Source organism: Zootoca vivipara, chromosome 1, assembly GCF_963506605.1.
Source record: "Zootoca vivipara chromosome 1, rZooViv1.1, whole genome shotgun sequence".
In the NCBI taxonomy this organism is placed as follows: domain Eukaryota; kingdom Metazoa; phylum Chordata; class Lepidosauria; order Squamata; family Lacertidae; genus Zootoca; species Zootoca vivipara.
The window spans coordinates 76,195,282-76,213,141 of NC_083276.1; the positions used below are offsets into that span (position 1 = coordinate 76,195,282).

The 17,860-nt window shown below is 43.2% G+C and overlaps 1 protein-coding gene across 3 annotated transcripts in view; it reads right to left on the reverse strand.

Moving 5' to 3' along the window:
• CD151 (CD151 molecule (Raph blood group)) overlaps window positions 1-17,860 on the reverse strand; it is a 51,476-nt gene that overhangs the window by 21,042 nt on the left and 12,574 nt on the right. For 2 of the 3 annotated variants that reach the window (XM_035121968.2, XM_060276419.1), the window contains exons 2-4: window positions 6,497-6,609; window positions 5,678-5,869; window positions 1,808-1,882 (exon numbers count right to left, since the gene is read on the reverse strand). In XM_035121968.2, coding sequence (XP_034977859.1) covers window positions 1,808-1,882; window positions 5,678-5,869; window positions 6,497-6,580 — 351 coding nt within the window. In that variant the 5' untranslated portion in view covers window positions 6,581-6,609. Of the gene's footprint in view, window positions 1-1,807; window positions 1,883-5,677; window positions 5,870-6,496; window positions 6,610-11,293; window positions 11,930-17,860 lie in introns of those variants that run through there. The other variant, XM_060276416.1, reaches the window with a different exon arrangement.

Consider the following 17,860-nt stretch of genomic DNA (forward strand, 5'->3'; position numbering starts at 1 on the left):
AGGCAGTCTATTAAAATAATATCCATGCAAACCTGGATATAGGAGTTAGCTTCTTTTTACCTTACCCATTAAATAAATAAGATGCAACAACATCCCTGCAAGGGTGTCTTCTCAGAGGCTATGGGCTGGGGGGAACAGACTATAAAAACCCCATCTAGAACAGTCACACACCCCCACCTGGTGCCCTCCAGATGTTCTGGACTACAACTTCCATCCTTGATAACCTCTGGCCATGGTGGCTGGGGCTCACTGGAGCTGTAGTTCAGCAAGATCTGGAGAGCACCAGGTTGGGAATGGCTGATCTATGCAAAGCTGGTGGCAGCTTATGAAAGCATGTGATGTAGCCCAGGAGATCAAGCTTTGTCGAAATGCACACATCCGTTTTATAAAAGGATGTGTGTGAAGACCTGAGTTATGGTGTTCTGTCACACACTTATCTTCCCATTGCCTTTGGGCCACCAGAATGCTGACATCAGAATCGTTTAAACAAAATATGGATGATCCTGAGGAAGTTGGTGCATGTAGACCTCCTATTTTCCCCATTGAGCTTTTCTGGGTTATTTATGCAATCGGAAGGTGCTACAGTAACAACAGCTTTTTGCTAGTAAAGGGGGGGGGAATCTTCAGCACAAGCAATCAGACTGTTAGTCCATTTCATACTAATGTGACAAGGGAAAAGAGAGAAAGAGGCAATGCAAAGGAAAATTTGTATTCCAAGCACAGGTGCAGCAGCTAGCCAGATGCTTTGTTAGAGGGTATTTTCATACATCAGGACACTTTTTCTGGATCAACTCAATGCTGATCTATTTCATGCAGTATTAAATTGGCAAACTCATAAACAATTCATAGGCAAATACCATTTCAGGTGGCAGTGGTAGTTTTTTTAAATAAAAAAATCAAACTAATATAAATAATTGGGTGATATCGTACAGAGACATACACAAGAGTAGACCCATGAAATGGGTTTTTTTGTTTTTTTGTTTTACACATAGAATTATTTTTGTTGATGACGTTTTTCACTGTGAAATGGCTTCAATGTATTTTATGGGAAGTGATTCATAAATGGAATCAAATAAATAAATACATTGCTGCACCACAAAACTGGCTCTGCTTAGGCCAATGTTGCATACAAATGCACGCAAATAAGATTTGAAATGAAAATAAGTTTTTTTATACACCAGAGGAGGGTACTGGGAGAGAAAAAGGTAGAACGAGATAACACACCTTTAAACTGAAATCTCAGCAGTCGCACAATGTGGGCCTGCTATTCTAGGACACTTAAATATCTCTTGTACACCCATCCTCACCCCATCAGTTCAGGGTATCAGTTTATTGGCCACAGTGGCCTTGGTATGGGGCATCACTCATCTCTGCAACAGACATGTTCATAGGGAACTGAAGAGCCTCTGCTCGCAGCAGGCTTCTTTCACCTGTGATGTTGTCACCGCTGTCACTATAGTGCTGGCTGGGATTGGGCATGAGAGTATGAAGGGAAACCACAGCAGAATGACAGGTGGGGCTGTGCAGAGCGAAAGGAGAACCAGTGTGACATAGTGATGAAGAGTTCAAATCCACGTTCAGCCATGAAGCTCACTGGGTTGTTGTGAGGATAAAATGGGGAGAACCTTGTACACCCCCTTGAAGGAGAAGGTGGTATATAAGTGTAATAAACAAACAAACATGTGCATGCTTTTTTATGACAAACACCAGGACACTTGTGAGAAGTGAAAGGCAATGGTGTGAGAACCCTGGAAAATACAGTCTGTCATACTGAGGAGCTCTTTGCTAGTTATTAGTGGTTGCTTACCTGCTGGTAATAGATATAGGCCAGGATTCCAGCAATTACCTCAAGCAGGAAGATGCACAGCAGCAATATAAAATACTGCAAAAAGCAAAATGAAATGTGTTAGAATAGACCAGAGGATAATGTCACCACCGGTGAAAGGCAGCCCTAGGTAAATATTTGAGGAAATGCTCAAAGCTAACAAATCGATTCCACTTCCCCAATAAGAAACATAAACTGGTAAAACAAGCAGAGGTGGGTGCCAACGCTTGAAAGCCCAGAGAATGGGCTATACGGAATGGGAAAAGTAACTTGCTGGGATCCAGTGGCACAGCTAGAGATGAAATGTTGGGTTCAGTAGATTCAGCAATTAACACATGAAGCTGCCTTACGCTGACTCAGGTCCACCCAGCCTAGCATGGTCTCTACTCAGTGATGCAACAGATCTCCACAGCCGTCTTTCGTAGTCCTGCTACCTGCAATGCTTTTAACTGGAAATACCAGGGATTGAGCCTCAAATATTCCTGCTTGCAATGCACGAGTGACTGATCCTCAGTTCGTCCCTGGACGGTTTTCACAGCTGTGGTTCCTACTTCTCTCCTGCCAACACCACTTGTCTTGAAATGCAAGCCCTCCAAAGCGACATCATTAGGAGCTCATCACAAGCTTGTTAGGGGGCAGTGGAATGCTTCCTTGGTGAGGGCAGGGAGGGTTTCAGAATAGCTGGGCTTCTTGCAGGGAGGGCTCTCCCAAGTGGGCAAGAGTCAGCAACATGCCTGCAGCAGCACAGGGGCAGCTTCCGGAACTTTGGACTGAACCGTCAAAGAATAAAACCTGGCACAGGGTGCAACACAGAAGTGTTTCCCTGCCCAAATTGCTCAGAGACCCCTAAAGGGGACCATTCCGCTGACAACCAACCCAGAACTTGAGCAAGGCTTGGATCATTCAAAACCCATGATACATTACATCACTAAGCTTAGGACAATCTGAGCTGTACATGTACCGTCAGTGACAGAATTAGAATGAATATAATGGAGAAATCTGAAATGTACTTGCTTGGAAACTCTTTGTATACAAGTATCAGCCACTACCATTCATAGCTGCCAAATTATCCCTTTTTTAAAGGGATTTTCCCTTATGCTGAATAGGCTTCCTCGCGAGAAAAGGGAAAACTTGGCAGATATGCTACCATTATGGTACTCAGCCACACAATTACTGATAATGTGTTTTTGGTAGTGCAGTTTTTGTGACATGGGTGCTACACACACCACAACCTATTCTATTGGCTGCTTCTTACAAGGCCGTTTCAGCAGGCAGCAGGATCCCTGCAAGTCCCAGGGGAGACTTCTGCCGCACCATGCAGGCAAACCCTGACTTAGGATACCCAAAGGCCATCCTGCAAATCCCCTGCCATTGGAGGTAAGGCGGGTAGTGACTAGGCAAGGATCTTCTCAGTTGTGGTCCCCTATCTCACTGTGTGTTTACAACCAAATTTATACCTTTCCCAAGCTATTGGAAAAACCTATGTAGTTCTATGCTGCTCTTGAAAAGCTTTTTTTTAAAAAAGACCAGTGTGTGTGTTTTTTATGCTCCTTAATAACTGTCTTTCAATCTTTCATCTGAGGGATTTTACTTTCTCATTTACTTCCTTTGCTAGCTGCCCTGGAAAGACACACTAGTGAAGGCCACAGCATAAATGTTATTTAACTAACCAGTAAAAGTTAGAAGGGTTTCTCTGCCAGGCAGATCTGGGAGCACACCGGATCAGCCATTCACTCACCCCACAATGTGTTGCTGAAGCCTCAGACCAACTGCATGCTTGGACAAGGTATCCCTTTCATACCATGAGAATGAGTAAGCTAGCAGAGCTCTGGCTAACCAAAATGACTGAAACACACCTTAACCCAAGGGACCTCTTTCTTTCTTTCTTTCTTTCGTTTTGGAGACAAGTTAGGCAGAGCTACTGACATCATCCCTTTGCCCAGCTTATACATTAAGGAAAGAGGAAACAATCAACTAAGGAGCTGGAAAGTTGTAATTTCCAGTGCTTGTGTTCTCACATTGTCCCCTTTGAAAGTACACTCCTCCTCCCACAACCACACCACTGAGGAGATGATGATAGATGATAGATAGATAGATAGATAGATAGATAGATAGATAGATGATAGATAGATAGATAGATAGATAGATAGATAGATAGATAGATAGATAGATAGATAGATAGATATTTCTCCAATGGCAGAACGATCAGGGCTGATAGAAATGTCCAGATTTAAAACAGCACAGCTGTCAGACATCTACTATATATAGAAGCACATTTCTTCTTTAAGAGGTGAAGTTGGAGCAGGAGGACAGAATCCATCAGAGTTCCTATTAGTCAGAGATCTGCCTTTTGGGCAGGGAGGGGGTGGTATTCCACAACTGGGAAGGAAGATCAGTTAAATATCCTATGTGAATCATCTACTGGAGTACCTCCAAAATAAAGTTTTATGGAAGTCATATGATCTGAGATGGAGGGGTGGGGGAAAAGAGAGAGAGACCCCACACTTTCTAATTCAGTGGGCCATCTACATACAATCATCATTATAAAGGAATATCTTCTAGCTTTCAATCATTATGGCTATAAAATAACACTTCTCAAACTTTCATTCATCATGATGATCCACAAAGACTATTCTCATATATGACAATGTCAAGATTATGACATTGAAAGAAACTGGGGTTACCTGGTGCAAAGTGGCCCTCTAGACTTGTGAAAATATGCCTGGGGTATGGCAACCTTTGCCAATCTGGTGCCTTCCCTCCAGCTGTGTTGGAATACAGCTGCCATGGTGGTGACTGGGGCTGATGGGAGTTGTAGTCCAACGCAGCTGGAGGGAAGGTGCCAGGTTGGCGAAGGCTGGGATATGGGCTTGAGCTCAGGACTGGCAGAAGCCTTTGAGCCAATTCTGCCTGGCTGGCCACAAAGTGTTTGTTGTGCATGCTGCTTAACTAAACCGGAGGCCAAGAGACAGGCGACAATAGATCTGTCACAACCAGCCACTCAGGAGAGGGGAGAATGGCAACAAAAGGCTCTTTTGTTCCCAAGAGACAATCATTAGTTTTCTGTGGCAAAACAACAAAAGAGGACTGTACCAAATTTTTCATCTGTAATTGCTGGCTTGGAAAGACAGAAACAAAAAGGGAGAAGTCTTCCGCACACTGGGCCATTGTGTGCCTGCCAAGAGGGATTGGGATGGTCTACAGGCCATGTCAGCTCCAGTATCATCACAAGCCATGAGAAACACCACTTCAGAAATATCATAGCGCTTCTTTTGTCCTTACTGTACGGTGTCCCTGCGAAAGAGGCCTCCACCTCACACCTTCCTTTTTCACGGTTGCACTGGCAGAGAACGTGTCAATTTCCCAGCCCCACAAACACATTTAGCTGGAGCAAGCCTACTTTTCACATTATACTCTGACACACTTTCTGCAACACAGGTATTCCTATTGATGTCAGAAAGAGGAGCCCATGGAGGATCTCATAGGAACACAGGAAGATGCCTTACACAAGTCTAGCCATGCCTCTGAATACTAGTTGCGGGAAACTGCAGGTGGGCAGAATGCCCTTGTGCTTAGCTTGTGGGCTTCCCAAAGGCATCTGGCTGGGATGCTGGGCTTGATGGGCCACTGGCCTGATCCAACAGGGGCTATGTTCACTGGTCCATCTAGTTCAGTATTGCAGACACTGACTGGCAGCAGCTTCCCAAGGGCTGAATTAGTGGTGGGTCTCCCCAACCCAAACATTTCTCTCATTCTGTCTTAACCCCTAATTCCCTGCTACAATTTACCGTGGCTCTCTGTGTCAATCCCTGCCTACACTGAGTTCTTCCCGCTTGCTCAAAGAACACTCACCACTCTCAGGAGGCTCCGCTGCTCCCTGAATGTAGCACAGCAGCCCAAGATGCCGGTGATCATGACCACAACGCCTGCCACCACTAGGATGTAGGCTGTTGCCATGTAGGTATTGGACTGCAGGAGGCTTATGTAATCGCTCTTTTCAGCCAAGGTCCAGATGCCCACTGCCATCACGGCTCCACCTGCCAGCTTAAGAGAGAAAGGAAGATAATGAGTTAAGTGCAGCTGGGATAGAGAAAACATGAGGCACCATTATCTAGCAGGACTACCTATTGCCTCATCAATGGTGGTTCACCAAGGCCTGATTCAGGGTCCCTTGGCAGAGGGGCTCCTCAATGAGGATCTAAGTTCAAGTGAAGCACCTTTTCTCTCTTATCCTTGCCTATCACACTGCTTTGAAGATTTCTAACAGTCACTTTTGACAGAAGCTATGGAAAGAGCAGAATAAAGAAAGGCCTATCTATGTGTAGAAGGCAAAGGGCACATCCTCAGCCCTCCTGGAACTTACCACTTCAGAATGCAATCTGGGGTTAACCCAGTGGAATGCTCCCCTATGGCTATGCCATCAACACCTCATCTTCAGAAAGCTATGTTATCAGGGAGAGGTTCTAACCTAGCACTCACCTCCATGTGGCTGTGCTTTTTGTGAAATAAAGGAGCAGCTAGAAGCTAAGCTCCAACTATCTGCTAATTTTGGAGCAGAATTGCTGTTCTCTTTAAATCATGCTGAAGAGCATTAAAAGTCTATCCTAATCGCCCCATTGCTCCAGGATACTCCCAAATTCACAGCACAAATTGCTAAAGCTGGCTCCTTACCCAGAAAAAGAAGTTGAAGATGAAGAGGAGATATTTGAGACAGATGGTCCCACATGTTTCCTTGTTTTCAGAGTAGTCACGCATTGTCGCAATTTAGCAGGGCTGTGGAAAAGCTTCAAGAAAAGGGAAGACTTCTGTTAGAAAACCTTTTTTTTTCCCCTTTGACACCCAATGTGCAACTGACAACCGGCTTTCTTCTGTATTCAACCACCACTCTTAACAGGCATTGCCAAGATGTAACTTAAGAAACGCAAAAGGGGAAAAACATGGCTGATAATTTTGCAAGCCCACACTGTCAGTTCCAGGACAGGTCAATGGAAGCTGCTTTGTACCCAGTCAGACCATTGGTTCATCTGTTGTCTAGAGACTGACCAGAAGTGGGTCTCCAGGGACAGACCCTGAAGGAACCTTCTGCATGCAAAACAGATGCTTTACGACTCAGCTGCAACCCTTTCCCTACTATTACCGCTGGCGTTAAGATCACTATGTGCCAGGGCACATCTCCACCAATCTATGGCCCCCTGGTGATACTAGCAGGTGTGTGGTCATATGGCAAAAAGTCTTCTTCAAGGTAGACTGGGTTCAGGCTATCCAAGATTTCGTAAGTTAGATTTCGAGTTGTTGGACTACAACTCCCCTCAACCCTGACAACTGGCCATGATGGCCGGGGCTGATGGGAGTCCAGAGACATCCAGAGAGCCACAGTCCCCCCCCCATCCCTGTTATAAGCTTTCACTAGTACCTTTGATTGTGCTGGAAAACCACAAAAACCCAGAGCACAGGCATATGAGAAATCATCTTGCTCCCCTAATGATGCGGAGCTAGAAACAGCAGCCCACTCATGGATTTCATGTGCAGTTAAGTGTTTGGTGCAGAGAAGATTTCCCTTTTTTCCTCCCTCACATGATTCGGAAGCTATGTCACCTCCTCAGGTGACACTGGGGGCAGGAGGAGAATCCCAGAATGGGAATGTTTCCATCTCTGAGCCATCTCAGTCTGTCCCTTTTACCCAATTATGCAAGGAAAGGTTTTTTTTTCTTTTTCTCTTAGGATATGTGACAGCATAGCTGGCAGCAAGCAGGGTTCACAAGCAAAGGTGAGAGACTGAGAGATGACAGCATACCCCCAAGATAGTATCAGGGAGAGAACAACAAGGCTCCTTCCTTGGCTTCCTGACAGCCCAGTCTTCATGAGAAATTACCGCACGGCTCTGCCAAAACATACAAAAGGAGCTTCAGAGGCATCCATTTGTCCTCAAAGATCCCACTCTCATCCACTGCTCCCTCCCCCCCACCGCTCGGGATATACTGTTTGTATAAGATGAGAGATTTACTGTCCCCAGGACAAAAAACAAAATCCTTTTGTTTATCTATAGAACAGATTAGATCAACCACTGAAAGAGACATATGTGCTACAAAAATAAACTAGCTTTGCTGTCATGGTTCCCCACCCCACCCAAAAAAACCCAGGAACCTGGGAACTACAGTTTTCCCTGTCTGGCCCTTTGACAGGCTTTCATGTTCTGCTGCGTGCTCATGGTCCAGCTCTCTCTTTGGATGATCAGAAACATGTTCATCCTCACCTGTAGGGATAATTCATTCTGAAATGGACAGCCTCCCATTTCTGTGGGCTTTCCCCCAAGGGTCTGTTTAAGAGATGCTCTGCAACCTTTTTGATGTTAAGCACCAGGCATCTGGTTCCATTATGGTTCAAACCAAGGATCCCCTCTCAATGGTACAGGCCCAGGTTATCCCAAAACATTCCCCAAAGCCCCAAACACCTTAATCTTTCTCCCTGTGTTACCATCTCATCTACACATAGAAGCAGCTCAATTTCACTTAACTGCACATGGAACAGGGTGGCATTTCAGAGAAAGCTACCACCTCAGAGGTCTTCAATGTTACCTTCCCATTCTGCACAACTAGTTCCCCTTCTCATTGGTGCAGACCTGCTCACACAAACACGGACTTCCTCCTCTGCACAATCTAAACTATGGGTGGCATCTATAACCTTCATCTCAGCAGGCAAGTTGCCATCCGGTCTACAAACCTGTCACAAACCCAGCTCTTTATGGATACAATTATGATCGAACTGCCTCCTACTCCCTGGAGGTACATACGCAGTGCAAGGATAACTTCCATTACCTTCATACAGTCTGGATAAATGCATGTCCCAGTCCCAGAAGGATGGAAAATTTCTGCTCATAATGCTAGAAACCTAGCGTCATTCAGTGCAGCTGAATGGTGAGGGATTTAGGACAGATCAACACACATTGATGGTCACCAACTTGGATGGCTTTAGAAGGGGATTAGATAAATTCACTGAGGATAAGACTATCAATAGAAGGGGAAGAAATGGAGGCAGTGAGAGATTTTACTTTCTTGGGCTCCTTGATCACTGCAGATGGTGACAGCAGTCACGAAATTAAAAGACGCCTGCTTCTTGGGAGAAAAGCAATGACAAACCTAGACAGCATCTTAAAAAGCAGAGACATCACCTTGCCGACAAAGGTCCGTATAGTTAAAGCTATGGTTTTCCCAGTAGTGATGTATGGAAGTGAGAGCTGGACCATAAGGAAGGCTGATCGCCGAAGAATTGATGCTTTTGAATTATGGTGCTGGAGGAGACTCTTGAGAGTCCCATGGACTGCAAGAAGATCAAACCTATCCATTCTGAAGGAAATCAGCCCTGAGTGCTCCCTGGAAGGACAGATCGTGAAGCTGAGGCTCCAATACTTTGGCCACCTCATGAGAAGAGAAGAATCCTTGGAAAAGACCCTGATGTTGGGAAAGATTGAGGGCACTAGGAGAAGGGGACGACAGAGGACAAGATGGTTGGACAGTGTTCTCGAAGCTACGAACATGAGTTTGACCAAACTGCGGGAGGCAGTGCAAGACAGGAGTGCCTGGCGTGCTATGGTCCATGGGGTCACGAAGAATTGGACACGACTAAACGACTAAACAACAAAGACTATCAATGGCTGCAAGTAGCAATGCCTGTACCAAAGGCAGTACACCACCTCTGAAAACCAGCTTCTGGGAGCACAAGAGGGAGACTGCTATGGTGGTGAGTGTCCTGTTTCTACACTTCCAGTTGGCATCTAGTTGGCTATTGTTGAGAAACAGAATGTTAGGCTAGATAGGCCTGTGGCTCCTCTTGTGGTTAGCAAGAGAAGTTTTCTATTAAGCAAAAAGTTCCAAATGCTGCAACCATTCCACACAGGACAGTTGTTCCATCTCCTTGGATCATTTTGGTTGCCCTTTTTCTGAATGAGAGTCTACCTCTCCTCTCCCCTGCAGCATGCTGGGAAGGATTGCAGTTTTCTGGGCTGATTCAAGATCAGTGCAGCAGAGGCCACATCTATGATGAGATGTACCATCATAGTGTATGACTCAGTTATTTCATGGACATGTCACAGCTGGAACAAGTTGGAAGCATCATGTTAACTATGGAACAAGGCACCCAAAAGTAAACGCCTACCCGCTGCTTCAAAGTATTATATTCCCATTTTAAAGCTGCACTCAACTGCACATTAACCATGTCCTCATATCTTCTCTCACAGTGAGGGACAGCATTTAGGTATGCATGACTCTGATCCAACATGCTTAAAATATATGGGTGGCTTGACTAGACTTAACAAAATTAAAAAATTCCTTCCAGTAGCACCTCAGAGACCAACTAAGTTTGTTATTGGTATGAGCTTTCGTGTGCATGCACGCTTCTTCAGATACTAGACTTCTGTGTATATATAATAAACAGAATTTGAAGTTTCTGGGTTCTGATTAATGCTCATTGAACTGGTCTATTGGCCAATGTGCGTTATCACATGTTCTTCCACAAAGCTCTTAAGGCCACATGGGATCTTACTAGTCCATCCCCATCTTCACAAGTTGCACAGCACTGCTTGTAAAGCAAACAAGATTGTGAAGAGGTGCTTAAAGAGGGCTCTCCCATCAATTTTAGTACTGTAGTCAGAGAACAGCAGGAGGTTTATGAAGCATGCTGATTTATGGAAGACGGATGGCCAGTGAGTCATAGAACAATCATTGCTGTCTCCACTGCTCCTGGCCAGGAACAGCATCCCATTGATCAAAGAGACTGTTCTTGCATTTAAATCAGCAACCCAAGGAAAGTACTATTGGAAATTAAACAAGCTATGCAGACCATCCCACTTCACTGCTAGCATGTTCTTTTCATTGCCACCAAGAAGAACAAATCAGACTTTTCTACAGTGCTCTGGAAATGCAAAGTCAACACAACTCACAGGAACAGACTACTGTATCTAGCGCCAGAGCTGCATCTATGCTGCACTAAAATTCCCACCCCAGAATTTTGTGTTCCAGTATGCTGCATTCCATTCCAAGGAAATCTGGGTTCTGCTACCTATGTGAATTAAGCAAAACCAGCAAGTGATCATAATACTTATTCTGCTTCAGCAAAAAACCTCACCCCACTAATTGAAAATTTTGCTCAGTGCCAGCCATTGAACTTCTTACATTCAACATGACTGCCTATACATTTTCATAACAGTGGGGGCTAGAAATTTCTCTTTAAAACAAGGGGGTGGGAAAGGTGGGGATTTGAGGGTTTTCTCTTATGCACTCAATAGAAAATTCTGTACTAGCCTACATTTGCAGAGCACACAAAATCCTTCACTGCAGTCATCTGAAGAAGTGTGCATGCACACAAAAGCTCATACCAATGACAAACTTAGTTGGTCTCTAAGGTGCTACTGGAAGGATTTATTTTATGTTTTTAAATTTGTTTCGACTACGGCAGACCAATACGGCTACCTACCTGTAACTTGCACTCATAGTGTTGATCCAATCAAGGGCAAAGTTCAGGAAACCACCGCAAGTCACCGCTTATCAGAAGAAAGGAGGCAAAGATCCCTTTAGCTTTAGGCACATTGCCTCAGTCTGGGCACAGGAGATTGCAAGTTTATAACTACCCGAGGCATTATTTCCCCTTTCAATCAAGTCTAGCCCCGCCCCATCCCTGCCCCGCCTTAATTCACATAGCATTGCTTCACTGTGCACACAAATCTGACTTCAAACACGAAATGTAAAGCTGAAGAAAAAAATGGGATGAGCACTGGCACACTGGTTATGTGACAAGTCACCAGCTAGGCATAAAGGAGCGCTACCACAAAGTCAACTTTGCAACAAGACTGTCTCAGCACAACAGCTTGGTTAGATCAACTGAAACACGGCAATGAACCTATGGACTAAACACTCAATTTGCACTTCACTTGTAGTTATATGAAATGGATGCCTAATATAATAATATTCTCCTCTAGAAGCCATAGGAAAGGAATGCCACTACTGTACAGTGGTACCTCGGTTTATGAACACAATTGGTTCCAGAAGTCTGTTCATAAACTGAAGCGTTCATAAACTGAAGCGAACTTTCCCATTGAAAGTAATGGAAAGTGAATTAATCCGTTCCAGACGGTCCGCGGAGTAAGCGTTCATAAACTGAAGCAAACTTTCCCATTGAAAGTAATGGAAAGTGGATTAATCCGTTCCAGACGGGTCCGCGGAGTACTTAAACTGAAGCGTTCATAAACTGAAACATGGGTGTAATTGGTTCCGGAAGTCTGTTCATAAACTGAAGCGTTCATAAACTGAAGCAAACTTTCCCATTGAAAGTAATGGAAAATGAATTAATCCGTTCCAGATGGGTCCGTGGCGTTCATAAACCGAAAATTCATAAACCGAGGTGTTCATAAACCGAGGTTCCACTGTACATCTTAAGGAGGGCTGTAAAAAAGAGGGACGTGGTTGCAACCGGCAACTTTCAAATCTAGGCCTAGTGAGCTGTTTTACTTACAAAGAAAGGAAATTAGAATTGAACTACTATTAGGAGAAACTGCACCTCTCCCACTTCAAAGGGTGAGGTGGTTCATCCTCAAATCAAACTTATGTCCAGTCTGAAAAACAGAAGTGCTCTCACTTAAGATAGTGGTTGACCCATGAGTAGAAAGCAGAATTTTCTGTGTGAGCCTCAGCACAGCATTTCAATCCATTTTTCATTTATTTTTTGCTTTTAACTTGTTATTAATTTGATATGATTCTATTGTTTGGTTTTATGTTTTTATATTGTTGTAAACTTTTTTCTGATACAGCAGTATATAAATATTTTAATAAATAATCATTCTCTGCCGGCAACTTTAGGCTCGCAGGAAAAAGGAATCACAGAGTTGAAAGAGATCACAAAGGCCAGCAAACCCAACCCCATGCCAAGACATAGATGCCCACACATCAACCGACCGCTACAAAACCTCACTAGTGTGCCCAGACAAGCAGAGGCCAATGAAACTCCACCAAACTTAGGCAGTGTTTAGATTTAGGGTGCTCTTTGGTTCCACCCCTCTTTCTACACAGCCTGTGTTTCATTCCAAGACATTCTGTTCTCATTCACCATAATGAGTTATCGGCTGCACAAGACCATGCAAAGCGTAACATGCAGAATTCTCTGGAGCTGTTTATACACATCTCAAGATGTTCTTTATTAGCAAGACTACAAAGATCCTGCAGGCAATGTCATCTAGTTACTTACAAATGTATACACAGAGAAGAAATTATCGCAGTTCCTCATGCTCACCATCAGCTTTCCTGCTAATGAAAGCAGGCATCTAAGTCTTTTGGGTCCTCATTCACCAGCTAAGTAAGGAAAAGGAATCAGAAAAGGATTGAGATGCCCTTCTAAGTTCCTCCCAAAGCTCCCCTCTTCCCCTAGCACAGAAAAAGATCACGTTTAGGATTTTAGTAAAATAGGATTTACAAACTCTTCAAAGGTCAGGTTCATGTGCTTTTCCATATATCAGCCAGAAAACACAGGCAGTAAAATTTAGCTTAGTTATAGTGGTGAAAGTATAAATTATTGGGATAGGAATAGAAGAATGGCTTGGAGCAAATAGCTCATATCACTTTCCATGCTGAGCTTCTCAGGTAGACTGAAGGGGAACAATAGGTTTGATTACCTTCCTCTCAAGGTGAGAGGGGCTAAGCCAGGAAGGACAGCTCACTTTATGATATTAACCCCTTCATGTGTGAATTAGATTGAAGCATGTTGGTTCTAAGAGGCTGGTTATCCCACAAGATCTACCACTGGATTCCAATCTACCTTCTGCCCATCCATTTGTACAGCAGATTTGCATACACTTGTATTTTTAAGCATCTTTGTAACTCACAATGAACATTAGGCATGGCCAAGTGAGATAAAGTGATTCTTCCAAGCCACATACACAAAGCCTATTACAAGGCTATGGCCCAGCATAGCTGCCAAGTTATCCCTTATTTTAAGGGATTTTCTCTTATACTGAATAGGCTTCCTCGCGGGAAAAGGGAAAACTTGGCAGCTATGTGGCCCAGCCCTCTCTCAACTGCTCTAACTCTCCAGTCACATACATTACACCCACTTTGGGGGCTCCTCCCCAAGTAATGCCAAGCATGCATATGCTCTGCAAAGCCATTTGCTCACACAATCATATAATTACAGACTATATACATCTGTTGAGTCACACACATGCTGCCAGATACCCTTGTCTCAACCTGTACAGGAACAAAGAAAGTAGGTCCTCAAGCTATTTCTCCTTTAACCTATCCTGAGTTTAGATCTAAACACTAAACAGGACCTTAGGAAACAAAAGGCCAAGCAATCCTTACATTTCAACGGAAACATAAGACGACAAAAATAGCACAAACTCAGCATTACCAACCCAAAAAGTGAAAGCTTTTTTTTCGGGGGTGGGGGTCAGAAGTTGCCTGCACATTTGTTTTTGGCAAGGGTGTCAATGTTTTGTCTGGTTTCCTTTTTGAGGGAAAGCATCACCATTTTTTCCTCTGTGAAATGGGTATTTTGTGATGCCCACAACATTTTCTTTAATTTCCAAATGTGTTTCTGTGCCCAAAAAGGTTTCACGTTGTGTGTGAACCAAAGGCTTAAAACTATGGTTGAAGGAGAAATAAGGTTGCCATAATTCAAAAAAAGCAGACACAAAAGTTGTTGAGCTATTTTGGAATGCATTAGGCATATCTTGCAATAAATATTTCTACTTAGGGTTGCCATACATCCAGATTTTCCCGGACATTTTGCTAATTTTCACCCGGACACTGCTTCTGACTGCAGTATTCCAGGTATGTTCAGGAAATTCCAGACATATGGCAACCCTAAGTAGAAATATTTATTGCAATATATGCCTAATGCATTCCAGTATATAGCTTTATTTGAGAGCATTTTTTAAAATAGATAGCAGGACAAGTAAGTAGATAGAATGTTAAAGAAAATATTTCTGCATCTATTCATCATATTCTTACCTTACCTTACCTTATAGGCAGCTCAAGCATAATTTAACCCTTTAAACTTTAAAAGCAACAATTTCAAAAACATCAAATCCCAACAAAAATGGTTAAAACAACAACAAACTGACCAATTTCATCAAAATATGTTTACCCTGGTCTCTGGACTTCTTTCAAATAGTAACTTTTAAAATCCTTAATAAAAATGTTAGGTAACTGTTAGTCAAGTCTTGAATCATGCATAAGGTCATATACAGTACCTGGGAAAATCCCTGGCGATTTCTTTCAAGCAAAGCCCCCCTAATTTTACTCTTAACTGCAGACACACTATACATTTAAAGCACATTTTCTGCCTCAAAGAATTCCGGGCACTGTAGTTTGTTTTGTTTTTTCAAAAAAAATTATTCATTTTGTAATAATACACATACAAGAAAAACAAAAAACAAAACACAATACCACTAACTACAAAGCACTGTACTGTATTTATGATGAGCACTCTGTAAATTCTGTATGACTAAAAGTGTCTACATCAGATAACAACAGACAAAAATAACTGTTTGCAAAAACAAGAGACAAGTCGTTCTAAACCCTTCAGTATCTCCACAGAGTTAAAAACAAAGCTGATAGCAGTTCTACTCATGCAGGGATGTTAAAAATAAGCCTGCACACTTACCAACAAAAGCCACAAACCACTCTTCCTTGCTCTCAAATACAAGACTAATTCATGCAAACATTATTAGGGCTTGCCTTTTAACCCATGACGGCTTTGTAAACTACTTGAATGAGCCAACAGGGAGGTGGAGGAAAAGGTCATGGAAATCTTCACTCAATTAGAAGACGATGATTTCCCTCCCACCCCAAAAAAGTAAGATTTGCCTACATTTCTCCCTCACTTAGACCTTACTGTCCCTGTTTTCTAAAGAGATTTCTTGAGAGATCCATAGAAAGCAAACAGTTGCCCAAAGACTCCTGGTTATTATAATCTTTATCCCACAATAATCTAATCATCTTTAAGATGCCGTCAGACTTTTTGGTCGGTTTTTTAAAACTCTGCCAAACTGCACCTGATGACATCAGGAAGTTTGCCTGAACAAGGTCTGCATGACTTGCTCTATGAAGAGCAAAATGTTCTCTGCAGGTTTAAGACCAAATATTTGGGGAAAGACTGCTGCCATTGACAGGCACAAACCTGAACCCATCTAAATTAATTCCTCTATTATCAAGACACTTGTGGGAAAGAAAGGAACCTCAGACACAAGCCGCCTGATTCTTATATGGCTTCCAATGCCTAAAATGCATGGTTCCAAGAGCGCTAGCCTTAACTGAATATTACACAGTCTGGAAAGCAAACACACACACACAAGCACAGACTAACCTTATACCAGCTTGGGAGAAATACACACTGAGTGAGGACGAACGTTTCACATTTGTTATGTCTATGTTGCAATAGGAGGCATTTATGTGTACACACTACACCTTTAAAGCGCATTTCCCCCCTCAAAGAATTCTGGGCTGTAAAGTTTACACCTCATGGAGTTACCATTCCCAGCAACCCATTAACAAACTACAGTGCTTTGTAGTTAGTGGTACTGTGTTTTGTTTTTCTTGTATGTGTATTATTACAAAATGAATAAAAATTTTTGGGGGGGAAACAAAACAAACTACAGTGCCCAGAATTCTTTGAGGCAGAAAAATGTGCTTCAAATGTGCTTTAAAGGTATAGTGTGTCTGTAGTTAAGAGTAAAATTAGGGGGCTTTGCTCAAAAGAAATTCCCCAGGTACAGTATTCTATAAACCAGCACTAAAGACAGTCATCACAGCACTCCATTACCATGATGCAAGATAACTGATGGCCATCACAGCATTGCCAGGAATAGGATCCATTTTGTCAGGGCTAGTCCTCAGCACTGACCAGCTTAGTGTAAAGCGAAAAGGTGTCAAGAGTAGCATTTGAAAAGAAGGCAGGGTTATAATTCATTTCCAGTGTATTTTCTGGGTCTGAGCGGTCCAAAGGAATAGGAGTGTTAACTATACCACCACAAAATAGGTATTGCCAAAGCTGTGTGGTGTTTTATATCACAAAACCCTGAGTTTTGTGCCTCCATAAATCTTAGTTGGTACTGACGTGTTCCAGTTGGGGTTCATAGTTAACCTCTCCCCACCCCCACCCCAAAAAACATATACTGCGTTATCACGTCAAAACTTACAATGATGTTTAGTGCCACAGAACCCCGGGTTTAGAGTCACTACCCACAAAAATGCCAACTAAGAGATGACAGCACAAAACATGGCACTTGTGGCACAAAACAGCACAACGCTTTTGTCTTCTGAAGCAATACTAGATTGGGGGCGGGTTGGAGCAAACAATCCTTAAAGAAATGACTGTTAAGGAAGCAAGGATGCTGATGGAAACAATGGCACAAGGAATATAAATTGCTGGAAACCACCAGGAGTGTGCTCATGCGCTTAGGTTCTGCTTTGAGCTTCCCAGAGGCAACTGAGTGACTAGTGTTAGAACAGGATACTGGAGCAGTTGTGCAGGCTCAAGCATCTCTTCCTTCATCCTACAGACTGGCTCTGATGGAAGGTTTGCTGCATTAATAATATTGTTGAAGGAGTAAGTGTAAGCCCTAATGGGGGCTTATTGGGATGTCCCAGTGACACATCATGATTTATAATGAGCATGGTAGGAGTTAACAAGCTATTTGTTAAATGTGTAGCCCAGTGAGCTCAGGCGGCAAAGCTTGGGGCATATGTGGGCATGTTTGTAATGTGATTTCTTTTCTGGGTCACTGAGATGGTCTCTAGGCTGAGGCTTAGTTCTGAAAATTTGGATCCTGTTCCTTGAGAGTGCTGTGGTTGCCACCAATTGTCTTCTAGAACAGTGGTTCCCAACAGGTGGTCCGGGGACCCCCAGGGGTCCGTGAGCTATGCCAGGAGTCCGCAAGATGCTATTAGAATAAAAAATATATTAAATATATTTCGTATGATAACAGATTTTTTGTTTTGGCCGCTTCCTGCATGAGCAGAGTCTAGCGCAAAACTAGAATTAGATAGAGGC